This window comes from Myxine glutinosa, chromosome 12, assembly GCF_964187855.1.
Source record: "Myxine glutinosa chromosome 12, kmMyxGlut1.1, whole genome shotgun sequence".
NCBI classification, from domain to species: Eukaryota; Metazoa; Chordata; class Myxini; order Myxiniformes; family Myxinidae; genus Myxine; species Myxine glutinosa.
This window is the reverse complement of record NC_136272.1, coordinates 663,169-690,301: the sequence shown is the minus strand read 5'-3', so window position 1 is coordinate 690,301 and position 27,133 is coordinate 663,169. Positions and strand designations below refer to the sequence as shown.

The window sequence follows — 27,133 nt, the reverse complement described above, 5'->3', positions numbered from 1 at the left end:
CACGTTGTACACACGGACATGTACATTCTCTCAGATGCTCACTCTGCCAACCATTTGGGCCTACTTAATAAAGTTGATTACATTTCATCACTTTAGTTTGCATTATTTTGATACGTAATAAAAGGACAGCTCATGTTTTCAATTTTGACCAAAAAACAAATCATTGTGAAATAATTCGGACAGACTCTTCGCAAGTTTCATGAAATTGTCCCGAGTTCTTCACGCTCCCAAATTAACAATATTTGTTCTCGAATTTTTTTTTGTGAAAAGGAAAGGTTAAAGGGAAGTGTTGTCGTAACTGTGATAGGTTTCCTATTGAAAAACGATCGCACAAAAGGTGAAAAAACGCAATCGCTTTTCGCTCTGAATTACGTGCAAACGCATGAGGGAAATCACCATCGCGCATCCTCCGTCGTGCGAAGTCCTTCCTTGGCACACCTGAGCTCCTCACCACGTACAAGGCTTTCATCCGCAGCTCAATGGAATACTGCTCTCCCCTCTGGGCTGGTGCTCCTGCCTCACACCTAGCTCGTCTTCACGCTGTTGAAAGTAAAGCATTCAGAATCATTGGAATCTCCCGTGATGAAGCTAACTCCAAGGGCCTCTCACTCACTCACCGCAGGCAGGTTGGTGGTCTTTCCGTCTTCTACCGACTCCTCTCCGGCCTTGCTCCCCCAGCTGTCTCTGTGCTCTGTCCCCCAAATATTCCTACAGGTCGCACAAGATCTGCCAGCAAGCCTCTGATGGTTAAACTGCCGAAATCTCGGCTCTCTGCTCACCTTCACTCCTTCATTCCTCTTTTCTCCCGCCTCTGGAACAAACTCCCTCACTCCCTTCAATCCCACTCCTCCCTCCAGGTCTTTAAAACAGCTGTTCACCACCATCTCTTATCTTCCCCCATCCAAAACCTTGATCTTTTCTACCCCCACTAATTCACCCCAGATCCACCTTGTTTGTAATTCCAACTTCTTTCCTGGTAGTCCTGGCAGTGTCCATATGTTTTATGCCTCTCCCACCCCCTTTCCCATGCCTCCCCCCCAAAGCCCTCTCCCTCCCACAGATCTCTCTATGTCTCCATGTCTCTCGGTTCCTGCTCTAAAATGTTGTGTTGTGTTGTGTTGTGTTGTGTTGTGTTGTGTTGTGTTTGTGTCCTTCCCCCTCTCTCCCCATCTTGTCTACCGCTACCGATGTTATTTGTTCTATGTGTCGGTTTGTCGGTTATGTGTCGGTTTGTCGGTTTGTCTTTCTGTGTGATAAATGTTCGCTCTTTCACGACCCTCGATCTTTTATACAAAAAAAAAAAAAAAAAAAAAAAAAAAAACCAAGATGGCGCCCGGTAGCTGCATCTCCATCTGTGTGGTGTGAATGGCAATGGTCGTTCTATATATTTTCAGTTCAGTGGTTAACACATGGAGAGGAGGAAGCGAAGGGCAGCTGAAAAATACAAGTATTGTATGGGGTGTCCCAGTTCTCCCCTGTCCCAGCTCTCCCCGGTCTCCCCCTGCGGTCGCTTTGCAGGGGACGGTCTCTGGATTTGTTCGATTTTGTTTTAGGTCTGAATCCAGATCCGGCCTACCAGTGAATATAAAACGTAAAATGTTTGAAAGAAATGTTAAATTAAAAAATGTTCTCGTTTAAAATGCAATCGATTTATTTAATAGATTAAATGGCTCTTAAATGTATTTAACTGTTTTATTTTTTTTTCTGGACCCAAGACACTGGTTTTACATGGATTTTGTAAAATGTCCCCGAATTTTCCTTCACTCCCCAATAGATTTCGCTAATCGGGTAAGTTGAGGAAAAATCGCGGGCATCATGTTGTTACCGACACAAGCTGCGGCTATTGCACCGCCATATAAGCCATCAATGATAGCTAAACGAGAGCAAAACGATTAAAAAGCAGAAAATACAAGTTTATAAAGAGCATAAAATGAGTTTTAATAATATCACAAAAACCGAAGCGTATTAAATAAACTGGATATTTCGGATCAATTCATCTCCAGATCATGGGGCCTGTAAATCGATTAATGACTCTTCATGCATGACATTGAATAGAAATCGGATGAAAATGATGAAATTGTGTTTATAGATTGAAAATACGGACGAGGTAATTTAAAAACGGAAATTGGAAATGCTTCCGGGTTGACCCGCAAACGAGTAAGTCCTCAGACCTCAATACCTCGGCGGGAATTATCATCGGTGCACGTGAGTACGGCCCCGTAGGTATGTTCGCCATCAGAGGTAGGTCGCTGTGGGCATGTTCACCGCCAGAGGTAGGTCGCTGTGGGTATGTTCACCGCCAGAGGTAGGTCGCTGTGGGCATGTTCGCCATCAGAGGTAGGTCGCTGTGGGCATGTTCACCGCCAGAGGTAGGTCGCTGTGGGTATGTTCACCGCCAGAGGTAGGTCGCTGTGGGTATGTTCACCGCCAGAGGTAGGTCGCTGTGGGCATGTTCACCGCCAGAAGTAGGTCGCTGTGGGCATGTTTACCGCCCGAGGTAGGTCGCTGTGGGTATGTTCGCCATCAGAGGTAGGTCGCTGTGGGTATGTTCACCGCCAGAGGTAGGTCGCTGTGGGCATGTTCACCGCCAGAGGCAGGTCGCTGTGGGCATGTTTACCGCCCGAGGTAGGTCGCTGTGGGTATGTTCGCCATCAGAGGTAGGTCGCTGTGGGCATGTTCACCGCCAGAGGTAGGTCGCTATGGGCATGTTCACCGCCAGAGGTAGGTCGCTGTGGGTATGTTTACCGCCCGAGGTAGGTCGCTGTGGGTATGTTCGCCATCAGAGGTAGGTCGCTGTGGGCATGTTCACCATCAGAGGTAGGTCGCTGTGGGTATGTTCACCATCGCATCAGAGGTAGGTCGCTGTGGGTATGTTCGCCATCAGAGGTAGGTCGCTGTGTGCATGTTCACCATCAGAGGTAGGGCGCTGTGTGCATGTTCACCGCCAGAGGTAGGTCGCTGTGGGTATGTTCGCCGCTCGAGGTAGGTCGCTGTGGGTATGTTCGTCGCCCAAGGTAGGTCGCTGTGGGTATGTTCGTCGCCCGAGGTAGGTCGCTGTGGGTATGTAGGCCGCCAGAGGTAGGTCGCTGTGGGTATGTTTACCGCCCGAGGTAGGTCGCTGTGGGTATGTTCGCCATCAGAGGTAGGTCGCTGTGTGCATGTTCACCATCAGAGGTAGGTCGCTGTGGGTATGTTCACCATCGCATCAGAGGTAGGTCGCTGTGGGTATGTTCGCCATCAGAGGTAGGTCGCTGTGTGCATGTTCACCATCAGAGGTAGGGCGCTGTGTGCATGTTCACCATCAGAGGTAGGGCGCTGTGTGCATGTTCACCATCAGAGGTCGGTCGCTGTGGGTATGTTCACCATCGCATCAGAGGTAGGTCGCTGTGGGTATGTTCGCCATCAGAGGTAGGTCGCTGTGGGTATGTTCGCCATCAGAGGTAGGCGCTGTGTGCATGTTCACCATCAGAGGTAGGTCGCTGTGGGTATGTTTACCGCCCGAGGTAGGTCGCTGTGGGTATGTTCGCCATCAGAGGTAGGTCGCTGTGTGCATGTTCACCATCAGAGGTAGGTCGCTGTGGGTATGTTCACCATCGCATCAGAGGTAGGTCGCTGTGGGTATGTTCGCCATCAGAGGTAGGTCGCTGTGGATATGTTCGCCATCAGAGGTAGGGCGCTGTGTGCATGTTCACCATCAGAGGTAGGGCGCTGTGTGCATGTTCACCATCAGAGGTAGGGCGCTGTGTGCATGTTCACCATCAGAGGTAGGTCGCTGTGGGTATGTTCACCATCGCATCAGAGGTAGGTCGCTGTGGGTATGTTCGCCATCAGAGGTAGGTCGCTGTGGATATGTTCGCCATCAGAGGTAGGGCGCTGTGTGCATGTTCACCATCAGAGGTAGGGCGCTGTGTGCATGTTCACCATCAGAGGTAGGGCGCTGTGTGCATGTTCACCATCAGAGGTAGGGCGCTGTGGGCATTTTCGCCTTCAGAGGTAGGTCGCTGTGGATATGTTCACCATCGCATCAGAGGTAGGTCGCTGTGGGTATGTTCGTCGCCCAAGGTAGGTCGCTGTGGGTATGTTCGTCGCCCAAGGTAGGTCGCTGTGGGTATGTTCGTCGCCCGAGGTAGGTCGCTGGGGGTATGTAGGCCGCCCGAGGTAGGTCGCTGTGGGTATGTTTACCATCAGAGGTAGGTCGCTGTGGGTATGTTTACCGCCCGAGGTAGGTCGCTGTGGGTATGTTTACCGCCCGAGGTAGGTCGCTGTGGGTATGTTCGCCGTCAGAGGTAGGTCGCTGTGTGCATGTTCACCATCAGAGGTAGGTCGCTGTGGGTATGTTCGCCATCAGAGGTAGGTCGCTGTGTGCATGTTCACCATCAGAGGTAGGGCGCTGTGTGCATGTTCACCATCAGAGGTAGGTCGCTGTGGTTATGTTCGCCGCTCGAGGTAGGTCGCTGTGGGTATGTAGGCCGCCCGAGGTAGGTCGCTGGGGGTATGTAGGCCGCCCGAGGTAGGTCGCTGTGGGTATGTTTACCATCAGAGGTAGGTCGCTGTGGGTAAGTTTACCGCCCGAGGTAGGTCGCTGTGGGTATGTTTACCGCCCGAGGTAGGTCGCTGTGGGTATGTTCACCGCCCGAGGTAGGTCGCTGTGGGTATGTTTACCATCAGAGGTAGGTCGCTGTGGGTAAGTTTACCGCCCGAGATAGGTCGCTGTGGGTATGTTCACCATCAGAGGTAGGTCGCTGTGGGTATGTTCGCAATCAGAGGTAGGTCGCTGTGGGTATGTTCGCCATCAGAGGTAGGTCGCTGTGGGTATGTTCGCCATCAGAGGTAGGTCGCTGTGGGTATGTTCGCAATCAGAGGTAGGTCGCTGTGGGTATGTTCGCCATCAGAGGGAGGTCGCTGTGGGTATGTTCGCCATCAGAGGTAGGTCGCTGTGTGCATGTTCACCATCAGAGGTAGGTCGCTGTGGGCATTTTCGCCATCAGAGGTAGGTCGCTGTGGGCATTTTCGCCATCAGAGGTGGGTCGCTGTGGGCATGTTCACCATCAGAGGTAGGTCGCTGTGGGCATTTTCGCCATCAGAGGTGGGTCGCTGTGGGCATGTTCACCATCAGAGGTAGGTCGCTGTGTGCATGTTCACCATCAGAGGTAGGTCGCTGTGGGTATGTTCGCCATCAGAGGTGGGTCGCTGTGGGCATCTTCGCCATCAGAGGTAGGTCGCTGTGGGCATCTTCGCCATCAGAGGTAGGTCGCTGTGGGCATGTTCGCCATCAGAGGAAGGTCGCTGTGGGTATGTTCACCGCCAGAGGTAGGTCGCTGTGGGTATGTTCACCGCCAGAGGTAGGTCGCTGTGGGTATGTTCACCACCAGAGGTAGGTCGCTGTGGGTATGTTCACCGCCAGAGGTAGGTCGCTGTGGTTATGTTCACCCCCAGAGGTAGGTCGCTGTGGGTATGATCACCGCCAGAGGTAGGTCGCTGTGGGTATGTTCACCACCCGATGTAGGTCGCTGTGGGTATGTTCGCCGCCCGAGGTAGGTCGCTGTGGGTACCCTGTCCGCCGCCTTTGGTAGGTCGCTGTTTGTATGTTCGCCGCTCGAGGTAGGTCGCTGTGGGTATGTTCGTTGCCCAAGGTAGGCCGTTGTGGGTATGTTCGTCGCCCGAGGTAGGTCGCTGTGGGTACGATGGCCGCCCGAGGTAGGTCGCTGTGGGTATGTTTACCGCCTTAGGTAGGTCGCTGTGGGTATGTTTACCGCCCTAGGTAGGTCGCTGTGGGTATGTTTACCATCAGAGGTAGGTCGCTGTGGGTAAGTTTACCACCTGAGGTAGGTCGCTGTGGGTATGTTCGCCATCAGAGGTAGGTCGCTGTGGGCATGTTCACCATCAGAGGTAGGTCGCTGTGGGCATTTTCGCCATCAGAGGTAGGTCGCTGTGGGCATCTTCGCCATCAGAGGTAGGTCGCTGTGGCCATGTTCACCATCAGAGGTAGGTCGCTGTGGGATGTTCACCGCCAGAGGTAGGTCGCTGTGGGATGTTCACCGCCAGAGGTAGGTCGCTGTGGGATGTTCACCGCCAGAGGTAGGTCGCTGTGGGTATGTTCACCGCCAGAGGTAGGTCGCTGTGGGTATGTTCACCGCCAGAGGTAGGTCGCTGTGGGTATGTTCACCGCCAGAGGTAGGTCGCTGCGGGTATGTTCACCGCCAGAGGTAGGTCGCTGTGGGTATGTTCACCGCCAGAGGTAGGTCGCTGTGGGTATGTTCACCGCCAGAGGTAGGTCGCTGTGGGTATGTTCACCGCCAGAGGTAGGTCGCTGTGGGTATGTTCACCGCCAGAGGTAGGTCGCTGTGGGTATGTTCACCGCCAGAGGTAGGTCGCTGTGGGAATGTTCACCATCAGAGGTAGGTCGCTGTGGGAATGTTCACCATCAGAGGTAGGTCGCTGTGGGAATGTTCACCATCAGAGGTAGGTCGCTGTGGGAATGTTCACCATCAGAGGTAGGTCGCTGTGGGAATGTTCACCATCAGAGGTAGGTCGCTGTGGGAATGTTCACCATCAGAGGTAGGTCGCTGTGGGAATGTTCACCATCAGAGGTAGGTCGCTGTGGGTACGCTGTTCGCCGCCTGAGGGAGGTCGCTGTGGGTATGTTCGCCATCAGAGGTAGGTCGCTGTGTGCATGTTCACCATCAGAGGTAGGTCGCTGTGGGCATTTTCGCCATCAGAGGTAGGTCGCTGTGGGCATTTTCGCCATCAGAGGTAGGTCGCTGTGGGTATGTTCGCAATCAGAGGTAGGTCGCTGTGGGTATGTTCGCCATCAGAGGGAGGTCGCTGTGGGTATGTTCGCCATCAGAGGTAGGTCGCTGTGTGCATGTTCACCATCAGAGGTAGGTCGCTGTGGGCATTTTCGCCATCAGAGGTAGGTCGCTGTGGGCATTTTCGCCATCAGAGGTGGGTCGCTGTGGGCATGTTCACCATCAGAGGTAGGTCGCTGTGGGCATTTTCGCCATCAGAGGTGGGTCGCTGTGGGCATGTTCACCATCAGAGGTAGGTCGCTGTGTGCATGTTCACCATCAGAGGTAGGTCGCTGTGGGTATGTTCGCCATCAGAGGTGGGTCGCTGTGGGCATCTTCGCCATCAGAGGTAGGTCGCTGTGGGCATCTTCGCCATCAGAGGTAGGTCGCTGTGGGCATGTTCGCCATCAGAGGAAGGTCGCTGTGGGTATGTTCACCGCCAGAGGTAGGTCGCTGTGGGTATGTTCACCGCCAGAGGTAGGTCGCTGTGGGTATGTTCACCACCAGAGGTAGGTCGCTGTGGGTATGTTCACCGCCAGAGGTAGGTCGCTGTGGTTATGTTCACCCCCAGAGGTAGGTCGCTGTGGGTATGATCACCGCCAGAGGTAGGTCGCTGTGGGTATGTTCACCACCCGATGTAGGTCGCTGTGGGTATGTTCGCCGCCCGAGGTAGGTCGCTGTGGGTACCCTGTCCGCCGCCTTTGGTAGGTCGCTGTTTGTATGTTCGCCGCTCGAGGTAGGTCGCTGTGGGTATGTTCGTTGCCCAAGGTAGGCCTGTTGTGGGTATGTTCGTCGCCCGAGGTAGGTCGCTGTGGGTACGATGGCCGCCCGAGGTAGGTCGCTGTGGGTATGTTTACCGCCTTAGGTAGGTCGCTGTGGGTATGTTTACCGCCCTAGGTAGGTCGCTGTGGGTATGTTTACCATCAGAGGTAGGTCGCTGTGGGTAAGTTTACCACCTGAGGTAGGTCGCTGTGGGTATGTTCGCCATCAGAGGTAGGTCGCTGTGGGCATGTTCACCATCAGAGGTAGGTCGCTGTGGGCATTTTCGCCATCAGAGGTAGGTCGCTGTGGGCATCTTCGCCATCAGAGGTAGGTCGCTGTGGGCATGTTCACCATCAGAGGTAGGTCGCTGTGGGATGTTCACCGCCAGAGGTAGGTCGCTGTGGGATGTTCACCGCCAGAGGTAGGTCGCTGTGGGATGTTCACCGCCAGAGGTAGGTCGCTGTGGGTATGTTCACCGCCAGAGGTAGGTCGCTGTGGGTATGTTCACCGCCAGAGGTAGGTCGCTGTGGGTATGTTCACCGCCAGAGGTAGGTCGCTGCGGGTATGTTCACCGCCAGAGGTAGGTCGCTGTGGGTATGTTCACCGCCAGAGGTAGGTCGCTGTGGGTATGTTCACCGCCAGAGGTAGGTCGCTGTGGGTATGTTCACCGCCAGAGGTAGGTCGCTGTGGGTATGTTCACCGCCAGAGGTAGGTCGCTGTGGGTATGTTCACCGCCAGAGGTAGGTCGCTGTGGGAATGTTCACCATCAGAGGTAGGTCGCTGTGGGAATGTTCACCATCAGAGGTAGGTCGCTGTGGGAATGTTCACCATCAGAGGTAGGTCGCTGTGGGAATGTTCACCATCAGAGGTAGGTCGCTGTGGGAATGTTCACCATCAGAGGTAGGTCGCTGTGGGAATGTTCACCATCAGAGGTAGGTCGCTGTGGGAATGTTCACCATCAGAGGTAGGTCGCTGTGGGTACGCTGTTCGCCGCCTGAGGGAGGTCGCTGTGGGTACGCTCTTCGCCGCCTAAGGGAGGTCGCTGTGGGTACGCTGTTCGCCGCCTGAGGGAGGTCGCTGTGGGTACGCTGTTCGCCGCCTGAGGGAGGTCGCTGTGGGTACGCTGTTCGCCGCCTGAGTGAGGTCGCTGTGGGTACGCTGTTCGCCGCCTGAGTGAGGTCGCTGTGGGTACGCTGTTCGCCGCCTGAGGGAGGTCGCTGTGGGTACGCTGTTCGCCGCCTGAGTGAGGTCGCTGTGGGTATGCTGTTCGCCGCCTGAGGGAGGTCGCTGTGGGTACGCTGTTCGCCGCCTGAGTGAGGTCGCTGTGGGTATGCTGTTCGCCGCCTGAGTGAGGTCGCTGTGGGTACGCTGTTCGCCGCCTGAGGGAGGTCGCTGTGGGTACGCTGTTCGCCGCCTGAGTGAGGTCGCTGTGGGTATGCTGTTCGCCGCCTGAGGGAGGTCGCTGTGGGTACGCTGTTCGCCGCCTGAGTGAGGTCGCTGTGGGTATGCTGTTCGCCGCCCGAGGGAGGTCGCTGTGGGTACGCTGTTCGCCGCCTGAGGGAGGTCGCTGTGGGTACGCTGTTCGCCGTCTGAGGGAGGTCGCTGTGGGTGTGTTTACTGCCAGAGGTAGGTCATTTGTGGGTGTGCTGTTCGCCGCCCAAGGTAGGTCGCTGTGGGTACGCTCTTCGCCGCCTGAGGGAGGTCGCTGTGGGTACGCTGTTCGCCATTTGAGGGAGGTCGCTGTGGGTACGCTCTTCGCCGCCTGAGGGAGGTCGCTGTGGGTACGCTGTTCGCCATCTGAGGGAGGTCGCTGTGGGTATGCTGTTCGCCGCCTGAGGGGGGGGGGGGGGTCGCTGTGGGTATGCTGTTAGCTGCCTGAGGGGGGTCGCTGTGGGTATGCTGTTCGCCGCCTGAGGGGGGTCGCTGTGGGTATGCTGTTTGCTGCCTGAGGGTGGTGGCTGTGGGTACGCTGTTCGCCATCAGAGGTAGGTTGCTGTGGGTGTGTTTACTGCCAGAGGTAGGTTGTTGTGGGTGTGCTGTTCGCTGCCCAAGGTAGGTCATTGTGGGTGTGCTGTTCGCCGCCCAAGGTAGGTCGCTGTGGGTACGCTGTTCGCCGCCTGAGGGAGGTCGCTGTGGGTACGCTGTTCGCTGCCTGAGGGGGATCGCTGTGGGTACGCTGTTCGCCGCTCGCCGCCTGAGGGGGGTCGCTGTGGGTATGCTCTTCGCTGCCTGAGGGGGGTCGCTGTGGGTACGCTGTTCGCCGCCTGAGGGGGGTAGCTGTGGGTATGCTGTTCGCTGCCTGAGGGGGGTCGCTGTGGGTACGCTGTTCGCCATCAGAGGTAGGTTGCTGTGGGTGTGTTTACTGCCAGAGGTAGGTCGCTGTGGGTGCGCTGTTCGCCGTCTGAGGGAGGTCGCTGTGGGTACGCTGTTCGCCGTCTGAGGGAGGTCGCTGTGGGTATGCTGTTCGCCGCCTGAGGGAGGTCGCTGTGGGTACGCTGTTCGCCGCCTGAGGGAGGTCGCTGTGGGTACGCTGTTCGCCGTCTGAGGGAGGTCGCTGTGGGTATGCTGTTCGCCGTCTGAGGGAGGTCGCTGTGGGTATGCTGTTCGCTGCCTGAGGGAGGTCGCTGTGGGTACGCTGTTCGCTGCCTGAGGGGGGTCGCTGTGGGTATGCTGTTCGCTGCCTGAGGGAGGTCGCTGTGGGTATGCTGTTCGCTGCCTGAGGGGGGTCGCTGTGGGTATGCTGTTCGCTGCCTGAGGGGGGTCGCTGTGGGTACGCTGTTCGCCGTCTGAGGGAGGTCGCTGTGGGTACAAGAAAATCTGCTGTGTTTGGTGCTTACTTTGGCAAAACGTGATCTGCTTGTACCGAAGTTGATGTGGTATTGGGGACGGTTTGGAGGAAGAGTTTGGCATGATGTGAATAAACCCGCTTGTTTCTTGTACTTTGTGCTGATTACTGAGTCTACGGACAAAACAAAATGGTCAAAATGGTTAATAAAAACAAAACTGATTTTTTTTTTCTCCCAACGCCACATTTACTTTTGAAAAATTATGTTTTGAAATGTTGTATCTGTTTGATTGATTGCGTTGTATAATCTACCGTGTTCGAACATTGTGTCGTTTCAAATGATTATCGTTCTGCTTTCTGTAGGTTGGATGCTAATGGGGGCTGCAGACCAGTCCTCGGATGGAGCGAGGTGTGATCGCCGACTTTTTGTTGGGGGATTACACCATGATGTCATGGAGCTGGAGATAAAGAAAAGGTTTCGACCATTCGGAGAGGTTGGCTGCATAACATTGAAGACTAGGAGGGATGAGACAGGTAATTATTGATGTTAGCAGTGTTTTAACCTTTGAAGTTGAGTTTGGATATTCAAGGCTATCAATGACGCTCCAAATTGTCCATACATTAGATGGAGAAAGGTAAAAGGTAGTTAATGAGGGCAGAAAATATTCTGGGTAGAGATTGAGGATTTGAGGATGATGTAATGGTGCGCTGCCATCTTGAAGGGCTGGAGGGAAGCCATAGTGTGAATGAAAAGACTGACGAAGGAGATTCCATGTACAAGTGGAACAAAAAACAATTGGTGGTGAGCATGCAACCTGGATTTTGGAAGTATTATAACGATGCAATTGCTGGAATAATGTGTGTTATATGGACGGACTTTGGAGGAATGAAAACAGCAGGTAGGGGACGAGACCGAAAATGTCACAAGGAGGGGTTGCTGGAAGAACTTTTTTTCATGTTGAAGGCTCCAGTCACAGACTATATAGTCCTCATCGAGGCCAAGCTTGAATAAAAGAACGCCATTGACAGAAAAGTGAAGAAAGAGAGAATAGTCTTAAGTTCACAAAGCTCGGAACAAGTGTGTTTAGGGATGTATGACAGGCGGACTAAGGGTCGCACAATGAAGGTTGTAGCGAACTAATGATGTCATAGGTCACGTGGTTTGGTCGCCATATTGCTTGAAGAGAAGAGCCTTAAAAAGCACTAAAAACCCTTTTTCTCCGAAACAGCAGAACGGATCGAGGCCAAACTTTACAAGCATGACCGTATACCCATGACAAACAAAAATCTCAAGGGTACTGACGTAGGTCACATGGTTTGGGAGCTATAATTTTTTTGAAGCATAAACCTTTAATACCTTCCTTCTCCCTTGCTTTTGATCATATCAAGTGGAAGCTTCACACATATGTTCCCCATGTCTGAATGCTAAAATGACGTTTTGGAATTTGCGATAGGTCATCTGGTTTGGCAACGATAAATAATTCAACAGGAATCTTAAAAACCTTGTGTCTACTGAACTGCTGCATTGATCGACGTCAAGTTAGGAGAGATGGTGGTTGGGGAATTCAAATAAAATATTGTGGGAGAAATCAGGAAGAGCAAGGAAAGCAATATTCACAAATGTATAAGGACATATACATTACCATTGTTCCCGACACGATATACCCACCTTTGGATCCTTCTACCAATTACTTAGCACCTCTACGCTAGTAGACCCAGACATCCAAAGAAATGAGAGTGCGGGAAGAAGGATTAAAAAAAAGGTAGTGAGGGGTCTTCTACGAACCCTGGCTGTGATTGTGGTCGCCCCATTGCCTTGTTGTAAGACGTTCTCGTGTATGCATACTTGGACGGAGTGGACACAGATAAAAGAAGAAAGAGCAATCAGAGATTGCAGACCTTTGCCAGGAAATGTTTTTAGTGGTTTTTAAGGCTTTTGTGTTGAAACAAATGTGGCGGCCAAACCACATGACCGATGACATCATCATCATCATCATCATCATTTTATTTTTTTCTCTGCTAAGTTATCCCCAGATGATGCTCAAGAAATTTTATCTTGATCGGATGAAGTTTTGTACTTGTCGAATTATGACGTCATAATGGAGGCACCTATGACATCATTAACATATGTTGTTCCCCAAGGAGAGTTCTTTACAATGAGCCATGTCTAAATCTTTTCCATGCAGCACTTTCGGAGATATAGAGGTGCAAAGTTTTTGGGTTTTTCCAAGATGGTGCCCATATCACATGATCTATGACGTCATAATTATCATTAAAAATTTATACAGGAGGAGGTGCATTTATGTTGAAAATTTCCTGTCAATCAGACCAACGCTTGCAGAGAAAATCATATTTATTCTGTGCAGAAACAGACAGACAGACAGACGGACAAACAAATAAACAGACTCAAATGCAATACTCGCTCCTCTGGTGAAGGTACCAAGCAAACAAACAGACAGACAAAAAAAAAAAAGACACAAGACAGACAGACAAATGAAAAATCACTCGGAGAGCGACACTTGGCAAAACAGAGCAAAGTAGAATGGCACTCGGTAGAGCATCCTTTTGACCTCTAACATAATTAGTGGTTTAATTCACTGACCTGATATGCAAATCGTCTTCAAAGTTTAAGTTAATCGGATGAAAATTGTCAATTTTTGAAAATTTGATATTGTTGATGTTTGGCCTACGCTGATCTCAAAAATTGCTGGCGGTTGAATTCAGTTAGCTGACATGAAAATCCTATTCAAATTTCAAGTCAATCGGATGAAAATTGAGGATTTTATAAATTTGAAAAAAGTGGTTGACCGTTGGCCTACGTTGACCTTTTTGACCTCAAATATATAGGTTTTAGTCAGACCACAAACTCTACCATTTGGTGAAGTTTCGTGAAGATCGGTTTAAAATTGTGAGCTTGTATAAGTGAGTGGACAGACAAACACACACACACACACACACACACACACACACACACACACACGCACACACACACACACACACACACACACACACACACACACAAGCATCACACCCAAGCATCACACCCAAGCATCATACCCAAGCATCACACCCAAGCATCACACCCAAGCATCACACACTCACAGGCACCCTCACAGGCATCCTCACAGGCACCCTCACAGGCACACTCACAAGCACACTCGCAAGCATCACACACGCAAGCATGCAGACACGCAAGCACAAACGCGCGCAAGCACAAACGTGCGCAAGCACAAACGCACGCACGCACGCGCAAGCACAAACGCACGCACGCGCAAGCACAAACGCACGCACGCGCAAGCACAAACGCACGCACTCGCAAGCACAAACGCACACACGCGCAAGCACAAACGCGCGCAAGCACAAACGCACGTGCAAGCACAAACGCACGCACGCGCAAGCACAAACGCACACACAGGCAAGCGCACACACGCGCACAGGCAAGCACACACGGGAAAACACACACACGCAAGCAAACACACACGCAAGCAAACAAACACGCAAGCAAACAAACACACAAAAAACAAACACACACAAAAAACAAACAAACACACAAAAAACAAACAAACACACAAAAAACAAACAAACACACAAAAAACAAACAAACACACAAAAAACAAACAAACACACAAAAAACAAACAAACACACAAAAAACAAACAAACACACAAAAAACAAACAAACACACAAAAAACAAACAAACACACAAAAAACAAACAAACACACAAAAAACAAACAAACACACAAAAAACAAACAAACACACAAAAAACAAACAAACACACAAAAAACAAACAAACACACAAAAAACAAACAAACACAAAAAACAAACAAACACAAAAAACAAACAAACACACAAAAAACAAACAAACACACAAAAAACAAACAAACACACAAAAAACAAACAAACACACAAAAAACAAACAAACACACAAAAAACAAACAAACACACAAAAAACAAACAAACACACAAAAAACAAACAAACACACAAAAAACAAACAAACACACAAAAAACAAACAAACACACAAAAAACAAACAAACACACAAAAAACAAACAAACACACAAAAAACAAACAAACACACAAAAAACAAACACACAAAAAACAAACACACAAAAAACAAACACACAAAAAACAAACAAACACACAAAAAACAAACAAACACACAAAAAACAAACAAACACACAAAAAACAAACAAACACACAAAAAACAAACAAACACACAAAAAACAAACAAACACACAAAAAACAAACAAACACACAAAAAACAAACAAACACACAAAAAACAAACAAACACACAAAAAACAAACAAACACACAAAAAACAAACAAACAAACTGGAGTGATCAACATACTTGTCAATTTTTATTTTTTTTTGCCAAGTATTGTTTGCCAGATCCCTGGTGTTGGGCTAGCGGCTAGGGTGCCGGCTTAGGATCCAAGGATCCTGGGTTCGAATCTCGGTCGATCGCCGAATTAATGCCAGGGGGGTTGACTCAGCCTGTCATCCTTCCGAGGTCGGCAAATTGAGTACCAGTTCACTGGTAATTCCCTGTTTGTCGTTGAAGGCGGCAAAAAGGGTTGGCGTCAGGAAGGGCATCCGGCCGTAAAACATTGCTTCAAAAAGGGGACCAAAAAAAACAACAACTACCACGGTCCCCGAAAAGGCCAACCCCCGCTTTGCGGGGAAAAATGGCCTCTAAACGGTGGTTTTTTTGTTTTTTTTGCCAAGTAACAAACAGACAAGAGACTCAAATGCACCACCTTATGCTCTGGTGAAGGTAAATAGCCATTGCAGTATGCAATTGTTTGCATAATTTAAGCTGGAGAGTGGTCAAAAGCATATGTTCAGCCTGGTCAAAAGTAGACTTTTTCTCTAGCTCCATCATGCTGGATGGCGCAGCATTCTGGTGGGTGGCATTCCCAATGCCATTCCATCATGGGATTGTTGTTGTTGTTGTTCAATGGCCCTCTGTCCAATCAAATGCTATCACCCATACTTGAACTGTTTAGCAATATAATCAGTTTATTGATGTCTAATTGTAAATCCCTGGTGTTGGGCTAGCGGCTAGGGTGCCGGCTTAGGATCCTAGGATCCTGGGTTCGAATCCCGGTCGATCGCTGAATTAACGCCAGGGGGGTTGACTCAGACTGTCATCCTTCCGAGGTCGGCAAATTGAGTACCAGCTCACTGGTAATTCCCTGCTTGTCGTTAAAGGCGGCAAAAAGGGTTGGCGTCAGGAAGGGCATCCGGCCGTAAAACATTGCTTCAAAAAGGGGACCGAAAAACAACAACAACCACAGTTCCCGAAAAAGGCCAACCCCCGCTTGCGGGGAAAAATGGCCTCTAAAGGTGTTTTTTTTTAATTTTTTAATTTTTTATTTATTTATTGATGTCTAATTGTGCATAAGCTACCCATGTGCAGGCCAACATTATTGCTTGGAGCCTTTGTCAGCAGAAACTGAGAATGAAAATGTAAAAAGTCTGGACAATTAAACAAGCTTAGAAAATGCAGCTTCTCTTTTTGCCACTGAAATAGTCTAATATTGATGTTTTATCCTCTGTAGGACACCCAATGAAGACCTTTGCCTATGTGGATCTTTGTGCAACAGAAGGACAAGTGCGCAAGTGTAAGCATTTCTACAAATCCCAATAGTGATAAAATGGATGTCAGTTTGGGTCTAATATCCCTTTGTGATGCACTCGAGTCTCAGGAAACCTGATCTCATATCGGGAATATATTTTAGGTTTTTTATTTTTAATCTTCCATCACCTTTTCTTCCATTTTTAATAATTATATTTCTCAAAGTGTGGAGATGAAAGTTGATGAAAAGACTTTATTTATTTTGAAAAGACTAAAATAAATATTTGATTTATTTTATTATCTTCTACAGGTATCAGTGTGCTCAATTGCTCAGAGTGGAAGAATAACTCACTGCAGGTGGAGCTGGCTAAAGAGAGCTTCCTGCAGCGGTAAGTTTGATTTGATTGCGCTGCAATTACTTTCGTTCCCTGTTTTTTGTCCCAGTCTTTCACCCCATACTTCCTTGTTTAAAATCTCAACTCAGAAAAAAAAAAATCCCCAAAAAATATTTCCTTCTCTGCTCTAATTCGTTTATTCGTTGTTCTTATTTGTTCATTCGTTCTTCGACCACGTTGTTCGTGATCACGTTGTTAAAAATGTTTAAACTTTCCCCTGAAGAACTGTATTCTGTCATACATTATAACACCTTTTTCTTCTTCCTCTATAAAAGGATGCTTTCGACTTACTCACCAAATCTATTCATTCCAAAAAAAAATTCCATCTCTTACAGTGCCTCATTCATACATTCCCTAAACTCTCCAGCACTCCACCCCTCCTTCAGCATCCTCAAACGTATTTTTGACTCGAAGGTCTCAAGAAACTCTTTTTGCAATAAGTGTTCGTTTCCCATTAATCGTACACTTTTCAAAATCCAATCTCACCCCACCCCTCCAAATCTTCCCCATCACCACTTCCCTCCAAAAGTTCTCCATCACCCCTCCCCTCCAAATCTACCCTCTTGCCCCTCCCCTCCAAATCTTCCCCATCACCCATATCTTTCAAATCTTCCCCCTTGCCCCTCCCCTCCAAATCTTCCCCATCACCCATCCCTTTCATATCTTCCCCCTTGCCCCTCCCCTCCAAATCTTCCCCATCCCTCCTTCCCTCCAAAACTTCCCCATCACCCTCCCCTCCAAAACTTCCCTATCACCCCTCCCCTCCAACTCTACCCCCTTGCCCCTCCCCTCCAAATCTTCCCCATCACCCATCCCTTTCATATCTTCCCCCTTGCCCCTCCCCTCCAAATCTTCCCCATCCCTCCTTCCCTCCAAAACTTCCCCATCACCCTCCCCTCCAAAACTTCCCCATCACCCCTCCCCTCCAACTCTACCCCCTTGCCCCTCCCCTCCAAATCTTCCCCATCACCCATCCCTTTCAAATCTCCCCCCTTTCCCCTTCCCTCCTAAACACCCCCCACACCCCTCACCTCCGAGACTCTCCCTCGCTCCTCCCCTCCGAGACTCTCCCTCGCTCCTCCCCTCCGAGACTCTCCCTCGCTCCTCCCCTCCGAGACTCCCCTCTCACCCCTCCTCCTCAAAGCGTCCTCCCCGCATCTTACCCCTTCCAACTTTCACCTTCATCTCCCCCAACCTTCTGCCTCGCTCTTCCTCCTCAAATAACACCTCACTGTGCCTCACCCAATCACCATCAAAACTTTTGTCTGCCCCATTCTTCCCTTTCTCCAAGCTATACTGAAATCTCTGACACACCTTCAACAGCTCTCCCTACCTCTTCCTCCTCTTCCAAATCTTACCCTCCCCCTCCCCCCCCCCCCTGTTCTGTATCCGATGCTCCCCCTTCCTCTTCATTAACGGTATGGACCTCAAACATCCGGGGCCTTCGCTCAAACTTGACTGATCTCTCCATACAGGTTGCTTCTGACAAACCAGACGTGATCTGCTAAACAGAAACTTTCCTCCTTCATGATGTCTCCGATTCCTTGGTATCTCTCCCAGGTTACTCCCTCCAGGTATGATAGACCCGAGCCTCGTCCTGGAGGTGGGGTTGCTATCTTTATAAAAAAACTCTCTTCCTCACTCGCCCTGCACTGCCCTCTCTCCACCTCACCCCCAGGAATACCTTTGGCTGCGGCTTCCCCTTCGCTCCCACCTTTTGTTCATATGTGTGCTGTACCGTCCACCAAACAGTGATGACGCCATCTACATCTCGCTGTCTGATAATATGGATCAACTTCTATCTACCCATCCCAACTCTCTCTTCCTCATATGTGGTGATTTCAATTGTCACCATGCCAGTTGGCTGGGTGTGGGTACCTTCTCTCACCAGCCATGGCTCTTCAGCAAAGGACTTCTGCGATTCACTGGGACTGACACAATCTGTCAATTTCCCGACCCGGATCTCTGTCAACGGAGCATCTTCTCTTCTGGACTTGGTTATGACGAACTTCCCTGAAAATGTCTGCTGCTCTTCTTCTGCTCCAATCGGCTCATCTGATCATGTGCTTGTTAAAGTGGACATCTCTCTGACCATTCTCAGAGAGCCTCCTCAGCGTCAACGAGTCTGGCATTTCACTCAGGCCAACTGGCACGGTCTTAAAGCAGCCATCAATCATCTGGACTGGTCTCCCATCTCTACCGCCTCTGACATCAACTCATCCTGGGAAGTCTTCCAAAGTAAATTGCTCTCTCTCATGCACAGATTTATCCCATCTCGTCTTCAGTTGTCATACCCTTCCTCCCGTCCATGGTACACGGAATCTTGTGGTGAGGCTGTTGCCCTGAAACAACTTGCTTTCGTCTCCTGGAAAGCAAATCCAACGGAAGGAAATCTCATTTCCTTTCACAAAACCCGAAACAAGTGTGTGTCCACCCTCAGGAGAGCCAGGAAACAATATCTCTCCGTTCTCAAGACCGAACTCTCTTATCAGTCTCCCTCTTCCAAATCCTGGTGGTGTCTGGTCAAATCTGTTTCTGGTGTTTGTTCCCTCTCCATCCCCTCCCTCACCTCAAACGGCTACACGGCTGACTCGGAACGTGAAAAAGCTGAATGCCTCAACTCTGTGCTTGCCTCTAAATCTTGTGTCCCAAACGCTTCGCTCTCTGTACCCACCGTACCCAGTCGAACCCAGCTGCTCCTGGACTCTGTGTCCTTTCCTCCTGACAAGGTGGAAAAGTTTCTGTCAACCCTCAACTCTGATTCTGCACCTGGACCTGACGGCATCAGCCCACGGGTCCGAAAATCCTGTCTTCCGCTCTTTCACTCCCTCTCTCTGTTCTCTTCACCCTCTCTTTTGCTCAAGGTCATCTTCCATCTGCTTGGAAATCAGCCAACATCACCGCTTTGCACAAAAAAGGTGCAAAAACAGATCCTAGCAACTACAGACCAATCAGCCTTCTCCCAATTATCAGCAAAGTCATGGAATCCATCATTGCTTCAGAGATGAAATCTTTCCTCTTCTCCAATGGCTTGATCTCTGATCAATTTGGTTTCAGACCTGGTCACTCTACTCTGGACATGCTGCTTCTGCTTTCTCAACAATGGATGGAGGTCCTCAATGCCAAACAGGAAATTAGAGCTGCCTCCCTTGACATATCACGTGCCTTCGATACGGTCTGGCACCCAGCTCTGCTCACCAAACCGTCCTCCTTTGGTATCCATGGAAATCTCCACGCATGGCTGGCGGACTTCCTCTCTAGTCATAGTCAACGTGTGGCCCTGAATGGGTTTCTCTCATCTCCTCTTCCTGTTCAGGGCTGGAGTTCCCCAAGGCAGTGTTCTGGGCCCTGAGCTTTTTCTGGTCTTCATCAATGATCTCTCTGACTCTCTTGAAAATCCTCTCTATCTCTTTGCTGATGACTCTACTCTCTGTCGCTCCATTCCTCATCCCTCAGATCGGCAGTCTGCAGCCTCCTTACTCACTGCCGACCTGGACAAAATCACAGACTGGGCAAACAAGTGGAACATGTCTTTCAATCCTGACAAATCTCACACTGTTACGATGTCTCTCCGAAAAGACCGACTGGACAACCCTCCCATCCACTTTCTGAATAATCCTCTCCAGGAAGTTCTGTCACTCAAGCTTTTGGGTCTCACTATCTGCCATGATCTTTCCTGGGAAAACCAAATTTCAAATCTGGCCTCCAAAGCCAGTAGCCGACTGGGCATCCTCCGTCGTGCGAAGTCCTTCCTTGGCACACCTGAGCTCCTCACCACATACAAGGCTTTCATCTGCAGCTCAATGGAATACTGCTCTCCCCTCTGGGCTGGTGCTCCTGCCTCACACCTCGCTCGTCTTCACGCTGTTGAAACAAAAGCGTTCAGAATCATTGGAATCTCCCGCGATGAAGCTAACTCCAAGGGCCTTTCACTCACTCACCGCAAGCAGTTTGGTGGTCTTTCTGTCTTCTACCGACTCCTCTCTGGCCTTGCCCCCCCAGCTCTCTCTGGGCTCTGTCCCCCAAATATTCCTACAGGTCGCACAAGATCTGCCTGCAACCCTCTTCTGGTTAAACTGCCAAAATCAAGACTCTCTGCTCACCTTCACTCCTTCATGCCTCTTTTCTCCCACCTCTGGAACAAACTCCCTCACTCTCTTCAATCCCACTCCACCCTCCTGGTCTTTAAAACAGCTGTTCACCACCATCTCATATCTTCCTCCATCCAAAACCTTGATCTTTTCTACCCCTGCTAATTTCACCCCAAATCCACTTTTTTTGAAATACCAACTTCTGTCCTGGAAGTCCTTGGTGTCCTTGTGTTTTATACTTCTCCCACCCCCAGGACCCTTCCCATGCCTCCTCCCCCCAAGCCCTCTCCCTCCCACACATCTCCCTGCCCTTAAATGTTATGTTTGTGTGCTTCCCCTTCTCTCCCGATCTTGTCTTCCGCTCCCTCTTTTTATATATCTTGTTTGTCTGGTTGATTTGTTTGTGAAATAAATGTTAGCTCTTTCATGAGCCTCGATTCAGTATACAAAAAAAAAAAAAAAAAAAAAAAAAAAAAGTTTCATAGATTCTTTTTGATAAATTTATTTTTCGCTCCATAAGGATTCTCATTTCCACTTGAATTTCATTTTGCTTCTGGTTCCACATCCACCCAACTCCCCCACCCCCACTCCCCTTATTTTCACCAAACTGAATCTAAATCTTCTTCTCTTAAAATGATTCAAAATCATTTCAGAAATGCGTTTCAACCCTTGTATCTCCTTCATGAATGCTGCACGTGTTTTCCTTTTCCACCACAATCTCTTCTTCTTCCCAAGGATTATTCTTCAGAACTGTCAAACTCGGAACTTCGTCCACCAACCCTCACCCTGCTCATACAGAGTTGCCACAAAGTCCATATGCACGCAGTTAGAATTTAGTTGGAATTTATCTGTATGCTCCCCTTCATGCTCCACACAAATTTGAATTTTTTGCCATGTTCTTCTGGACATCCTCTTCCATGTTGAGGGTTGGAGGTCATAAAAGCAGCCCCTGACAGCTTTTTTGAGGTCTACAACTGTTAGGTGGAGATGAGAAATTTCCTCTTTCACAATGCCCCAAAGCGAGTTGTCACATGTTGTTAAGTTCGGACTTCAAGGAGGCCACACTTTCTCACATCCACGTCCAATCCATCAAATTTGTCGTCGAGATATTCTCTAACTGTGAAAACATAATGTGCTGGTGCACCATCTTGTTGCATGATAGCTGTTGCCTCAAGACCTTTCTCACGCAGTTGTGGAACAAACTACGTCTGAAGCATGTTCAAATAAGCAGTGTGATTGACACTTGTATTGAAAAAATATGGCCCTATCAATTGATCTTCTGAAATTGCTGCCCACATCATGACATTAGGAGGATGCTGTTCAATTTCCTCATAAAAAGGAGGATTTTCTTTGCACCAAAAATAAACATTCCTGGACCAATTGCTAAAGTAAATAGCGCACTCACCCGAAAAAAATATTATTTGTCTTGATTTAATCGTGGGAAATCGCTGCAGAAGAGCCTTGCTCTAAATCGACTCAAATCAAGGACACTCCCTGTTGAAAAAGCCTTCCCCAATGCCCGCATCGTGTCACGCGTGGGAGCTGGCTTATTGAACCTCTGCGAAAATCTTGTCCTTATGTCTTCAAAACTTGCTCCTTCTCGCATGTGGTCGTGAAGCCAAATATAAGTCATCCGTCTCTCTTCTATCATGTACTCACTGTTTTTCGTCATGCTGAAGCCTTACCTGGGAAATAAATAAAACTAATAAGTAACAGAAGACACACTTATGCATAGGGACTTTGTGGCCACTCTGTACGGTGCCGCATTTCCTTGTTCCTTCAAAAAGTGATCTTATCTCCATCCCATGATCTTTATCTCCGTTTGTGAATTTGGAATAAGAATGAGCATGCACCCCCGTCCCACCCCCCAGGGGTCCCAGCCCTCCTATTTTTCCTATTTATTCCTACTTTTTAATAGGATCCTATAAATCTCCTATTTTTTGGTGGAAATTCCTATTTTTCCTATTTTTTAACCCTCAATGTTCCAAAATTTAAATTGATATATTAATTAGTAGAATTTCTGTATCTAAGCGTCAGAACAGACATTCCTATACCAATCGTCAGCCATGGAATTGCTTTCTGGGTCCATAATCGCAAGACAAATTTCCAAAACGATTTTAAGCTCAAATCCCCGAAGAACATATGTCTCTTTGTCTTTTTCTCGAAAACTGTTTGTTCGATCGATTTCACAAGTGGTGAGTGCATTTTTGAGGACTCAACAAAGTGCAGTGTTGAGGAAAAATTGAGTATGCAGTGATGACGTCACAAATAAATACTGTACGAAGTGGAGGCATGTCGTTTACACCATGGTGTAAAGTACGTGTTGTTATTGATCTCGACTGGAAATGATATGTATATCTTATGTATATTATGTTATTGTTATTTTTGACTTTGTCCTAATATTAAGTATATCCTTCCAAACAATTGTTTTACCTTTATGATTCGTGCTTCATGCTATTCAGTAACAGAATTATAAAAGATAAAATGAGATGAAAATAATATAACTATGTTTATCACGCATTTCTCTTGGATTATCTCATATACTTTGTGAAGAATGACTGAATGATACCTTGACCATTATCATTGTCCTTTGTCTTATTTCAAAAGTTCAGCTGAGCTCAATTTTTAAGGTTTGTACTTTACTTAGAGTAACAAAACCAACTGTGAACTTTGCGGTTATTCAGTTATTACTAACAACCTTTCCCTAAAGATTCTACCTGAAATTGAACTTTTCTACTAATTTGCTAAACATTGACATTTGATACTACATGTTTAACTCAATCTTTCGCTTATTACAATGAGATTGTATTTTGCCTAAAACTAATAGTATTTGGCAAAGAACTAATTCAATCGACAATTCACACATTTCATCATTTAATTGCAGATAATAAAGAAGGACCACGACACAAAATAGGGATTACAACTTAATTCTGTATACTTTCGTGTGGTAGTTGCATATTCAGCTTTTAACAAAATTACAGTAGAATTAAAATTTACATACGCAATGCTGCACAATAGGTAATGCAAGCAATGTAGGACAATAAAAAAACAAAAAAAAAAAAAACAATAAAGACTGTTAAAGTCTTGTTGTTTCATCATATTCTGAAGATAGTACAACAACAATACCAAAGATACATAATTGAATTGTCATCGCTTAGCTTGAACTCAGATTAGTGTTCAAGCTATTCAGCAGTGGAGAAAATGCAATTATCGGGTGGTAAACATGTTAGGACATGTTATTTATCATCTTTCTTGTTTCAGGTATAATCTGCAGACCGGTAAGAAATTTGTTGATTTGCCTTTAAATTACTTTGTTTGTTCTCATTATTTTACTAACTTATGTTTCAGTTTTGAAAAAAAAAACTGTTTGGTTCACAGTTCTTTCCACTTCATGCGTTAACAGGTTAGGATTTTCTATGCTAATTCATTTAATCTTATCTCATATTTGTTTTCTTTTTGACAGGTATACTCCCAGCAGTATAATGCCTGGTGGGAGAACTAAATTTAACCCAGAGTGGTTGAAAAGTGGACATGGATGTAGGCTTTCTGACTGGTGTCAGCCTAGCAAGTCCTCAGTGTTCTCAGCTTACTGCTCGTTGTGCCATTCGGAAGTGAGGTGTGACAATCAGGGTGTGAAACAACTGACACAACATGCCCAAAACAAAGGGCACCTGAAGCGTGCGAAGGAACTGCTGGGTGGGTCACAGACGTTGCTGACATTCGTTCAACCATCAACTTCATCTGCTTCAGCATCAGGGTCAGCTTCTACAGATGAGCCAAGTCGTGCAGCTTTAGTCTGTATGTCCAAAAAAGACGCTATTACAAAAGCAGAACTTCTATGGACATTGAAAGTTGTTCGTTCGAATCTGAGCTACTCTTCCTGTGACGGTTTGAAGGATCTTCTGCAGGCAATGTTTCCTGGTGTTATCCCGGATGGTTTCTCAATGAGCTCATCGAAAGTTTCATATCTCATTAGCGAAGCCACAGGTCCTTATTTTCAGGACATGATAGTCACTGATGTTAAGAATTCAGCTTCTGGCTTCAGCCTCATGTATGATGAAACCACCAATAAACAGAACTTGAAGCAACTAGAAATCCGTGTACGGTATTGGTCTGATGCCGAGGAACAGATATTAGTATTTCACCTCAAAACTTACCTCATGGGTCATGCAACTGGAGAAGATTTGTCCAGGAAAATAATCTCTGCCTTGGATGAATCGAAACTGCAGCTTCAGGATATTATCATGCTCGGCAGTGATGGGCCTAATGTGAGCACCACTGTGTGGAGACAGATTGACAAAGCCATTCTCGACAACAGGGGCCCTGGTCTCCTTGATGTAGGGACATGTACTCTCCATACAGTACACAATGCTTTTGCCAAAGGACTTGCAGAGTACTGTGGAAACCTAACTGAGCTTGCAGTGGACATTTTCTACTGGTTCAAAGGCTCTGCTGCTAGATCTGTTGATTTTCAAGACATTCAGCATAAATTGGGTGCTGTTCGAAAAAAGCCTTTGAAGCATGTCGAGTGCAGGTGGTTGACACTGGGACCTGCAGTGGAGCGGCTGATAGAGATCTGGGAATCTCTCAAAGAGTATTTCTTGGTATTTCTTCCAAAGCAGCAGCCAAAGGACATGTTTAAACCCAGGTACAAAAGAATCAAAACAGAACTACAGCGACCGGAAATAAAAGCTCAACTGCATTTCCTGAAGTTCTTGGCAGCAACATTTGCAGAGTTTCTCACCTTCTTCCAGTCAGAGCAACCACTTGTGCACATTCTATATGACAAACTCCATGACCTGCTCAAAAAACTGATCAGAAGAATTATGAAGACTCCTTCAGTTGATGCTGTGAAAGACATCTCAAACCTTGATGTTTCCATTGTTGCAAACCAGCTGGAGAATGAATCCATGGGTGTGGGAGAGGATACCCGACGGTGTATCGCTAAGTTGAAAGTCTCTGAGAGGGAAAGGATGTATCTTGGGATGAGGAAGTGCTACCAGGCAGCCATAGTACACCTACAAAAGAAGCTTCCATTGACAAACAAAATCCTGAAGAATGCCAGATGTCTGCAGCCACAAAACAGGACTGCTGCATGGTCTCTTGAATCAGCCAAGAGCCTGTCCAGACAGCTGAAGAGGAATATTGACAGTGACAGCATTGCAGATGAATGGAAGGTGTACCAAGAGGAAGCCATTCCTACTGACTGGTCCCAGGAAACACAGGAGAATGAAGAAGAAGTCTGCATGAAGAGAGTGGACAGTTACTGGGGAAAAGTGTTGGCTTTAAAAGGCTGTACGGGAAACTGTAAATTCCCCCAAGTGAGACAAATGATAAGGATTGTCCTTGCACTGTCTCACGGAAACAGTGACGTGGAACGCGCGTTCTCAATCAGTGGGAAAAGTGTCACCAAGGAGAGAGTTAGTCTGAGCAAGGCATCAATCAATGGTCTCCGTGCAACAATGGATGGCATGAGATTGTATGGTGACCGGCCCGAAATGGTCCCAGTCACAAAGGGACTCCTCTCGTTAGGACGTTCTGCTCACATGCACTATATGCAGAGACTTGAAGAAGAACGAAAAGCCAAGGAAGATGAACAGAAAGCCAGGGAGAAAACCAGGCAAGAGAAAGAAGAAAGAGAGAGAACAGCTAAGATTGCTGTAGAGAAGGCAGCGGAGCTGTCTCGTAAGAGCGAGGACTTGAAGAAAACAGAGAAATCTCTGGCAGCAAAAGAGTCATCTCAGCAGATGTCACTGACTGTTAGCAACAGTCTGCTTGATCAAGCAAATAAAAAGCTTAAGGTGGCGCTTAAGAAAGGTGACATGACTGAAATTGCAGTAGCTCAGGCCATGCTTGAGTCTGCTCAGAAAAAGATTCAAGAGACACAGACTCGTATGGTGGAAACCAGGGAGGCGCAGAGAAAAGTGGAGAAGAAAAAGCAGACTTTGATAGAGTCCATGGTGGCTGCCAAAAAGAAGAAGTCATAGTTTTTGTTGTCGATGTTAAGACGGGTGGGCCCAAGTTCATTGGGGGTGTGTCCATGCCCATACATGTACATGTATTTGCATAAATCTTGCAGCAATAAAGCTACCGATGTTGTTCCAATGCTGAAATCTGTGCTATTACTTCCTAGTTTTTTCCTATTAAACTCCTATTTTTTGTGATCAGAATTCCTATTTTTCCTATTATTTTGTCAATCAAAGTGGCTGGGACCCCTGACCCCCTCAAAGCTTCATGAATCCCCTTTCTGCATCCCTCCTCACCCCAACCTCTAAAACCTACCCCATACCCCACACTCACAAGGTCCTTCCCCCATATCCTCCACACACAAACTTTCCCCTGCACCCAAACTTTTCACACAATCAAATCCTCACCCGCACCCCACACACTCAAACCCTCACCTGCACCCCACACAATCAAACCCTCACCTGCACCCCACACAATCAAACCCTCACCCGCACCCCACACAATCAAACCCTCACCGGCACCCCACACAATCAAACCCTCACCCACACCACACACATTCAAACCTTCACCCGCACCCAAACTTTTCACACACTCAAACCCTCACCCACACCCCACACAATCAAACCCTCACCCTCACCCCACACATTCAAACCTTCACCCACACCCAAACCTTCCCTGACACCCAAACTTTTCACACACACTCAAACCCTCACCCGCACCCCACACAATCAAACCTTTGCCCACACCCAAACTTTTCACACACAC

At 48.1% G+C, this 27,133-nt stretch overlaps 1 protein-coding gene across 1 annotated transcript in view; it reads left to right on the top strand.

Moving 5' to 3' along the window:
• Positions 1-2,173: 2,173 nt before the first annotated feature.
• Positions 2,174-27,133, top strand: part of NOL8 (nucleolar protein 8) — a 197,451-nt gene continuing 172,491 nt past the window's right edge. Inside the window, exons 1-4 of the mRNA XM_068133382.2 lie at positions 2,174-2,223; positions 10,699-10,869; positions 15,899-15,961; positions 16,226-16,304. Of these exons, the coding sequence (XP_067989483.2) occupies positions 10,704-10,869; positions 15,899-15,961; positions 16,226-16,304 (308 nt within the window). The 5' untranslated portion in view covers positions 2,174-2,223; positions 10,699-10,703. The remainder of the gene's footprint in view (positions 2,224-10,698; positions 10,870-15,898; positions 15,962-16,225; positions 16,305-27,133) is intronic.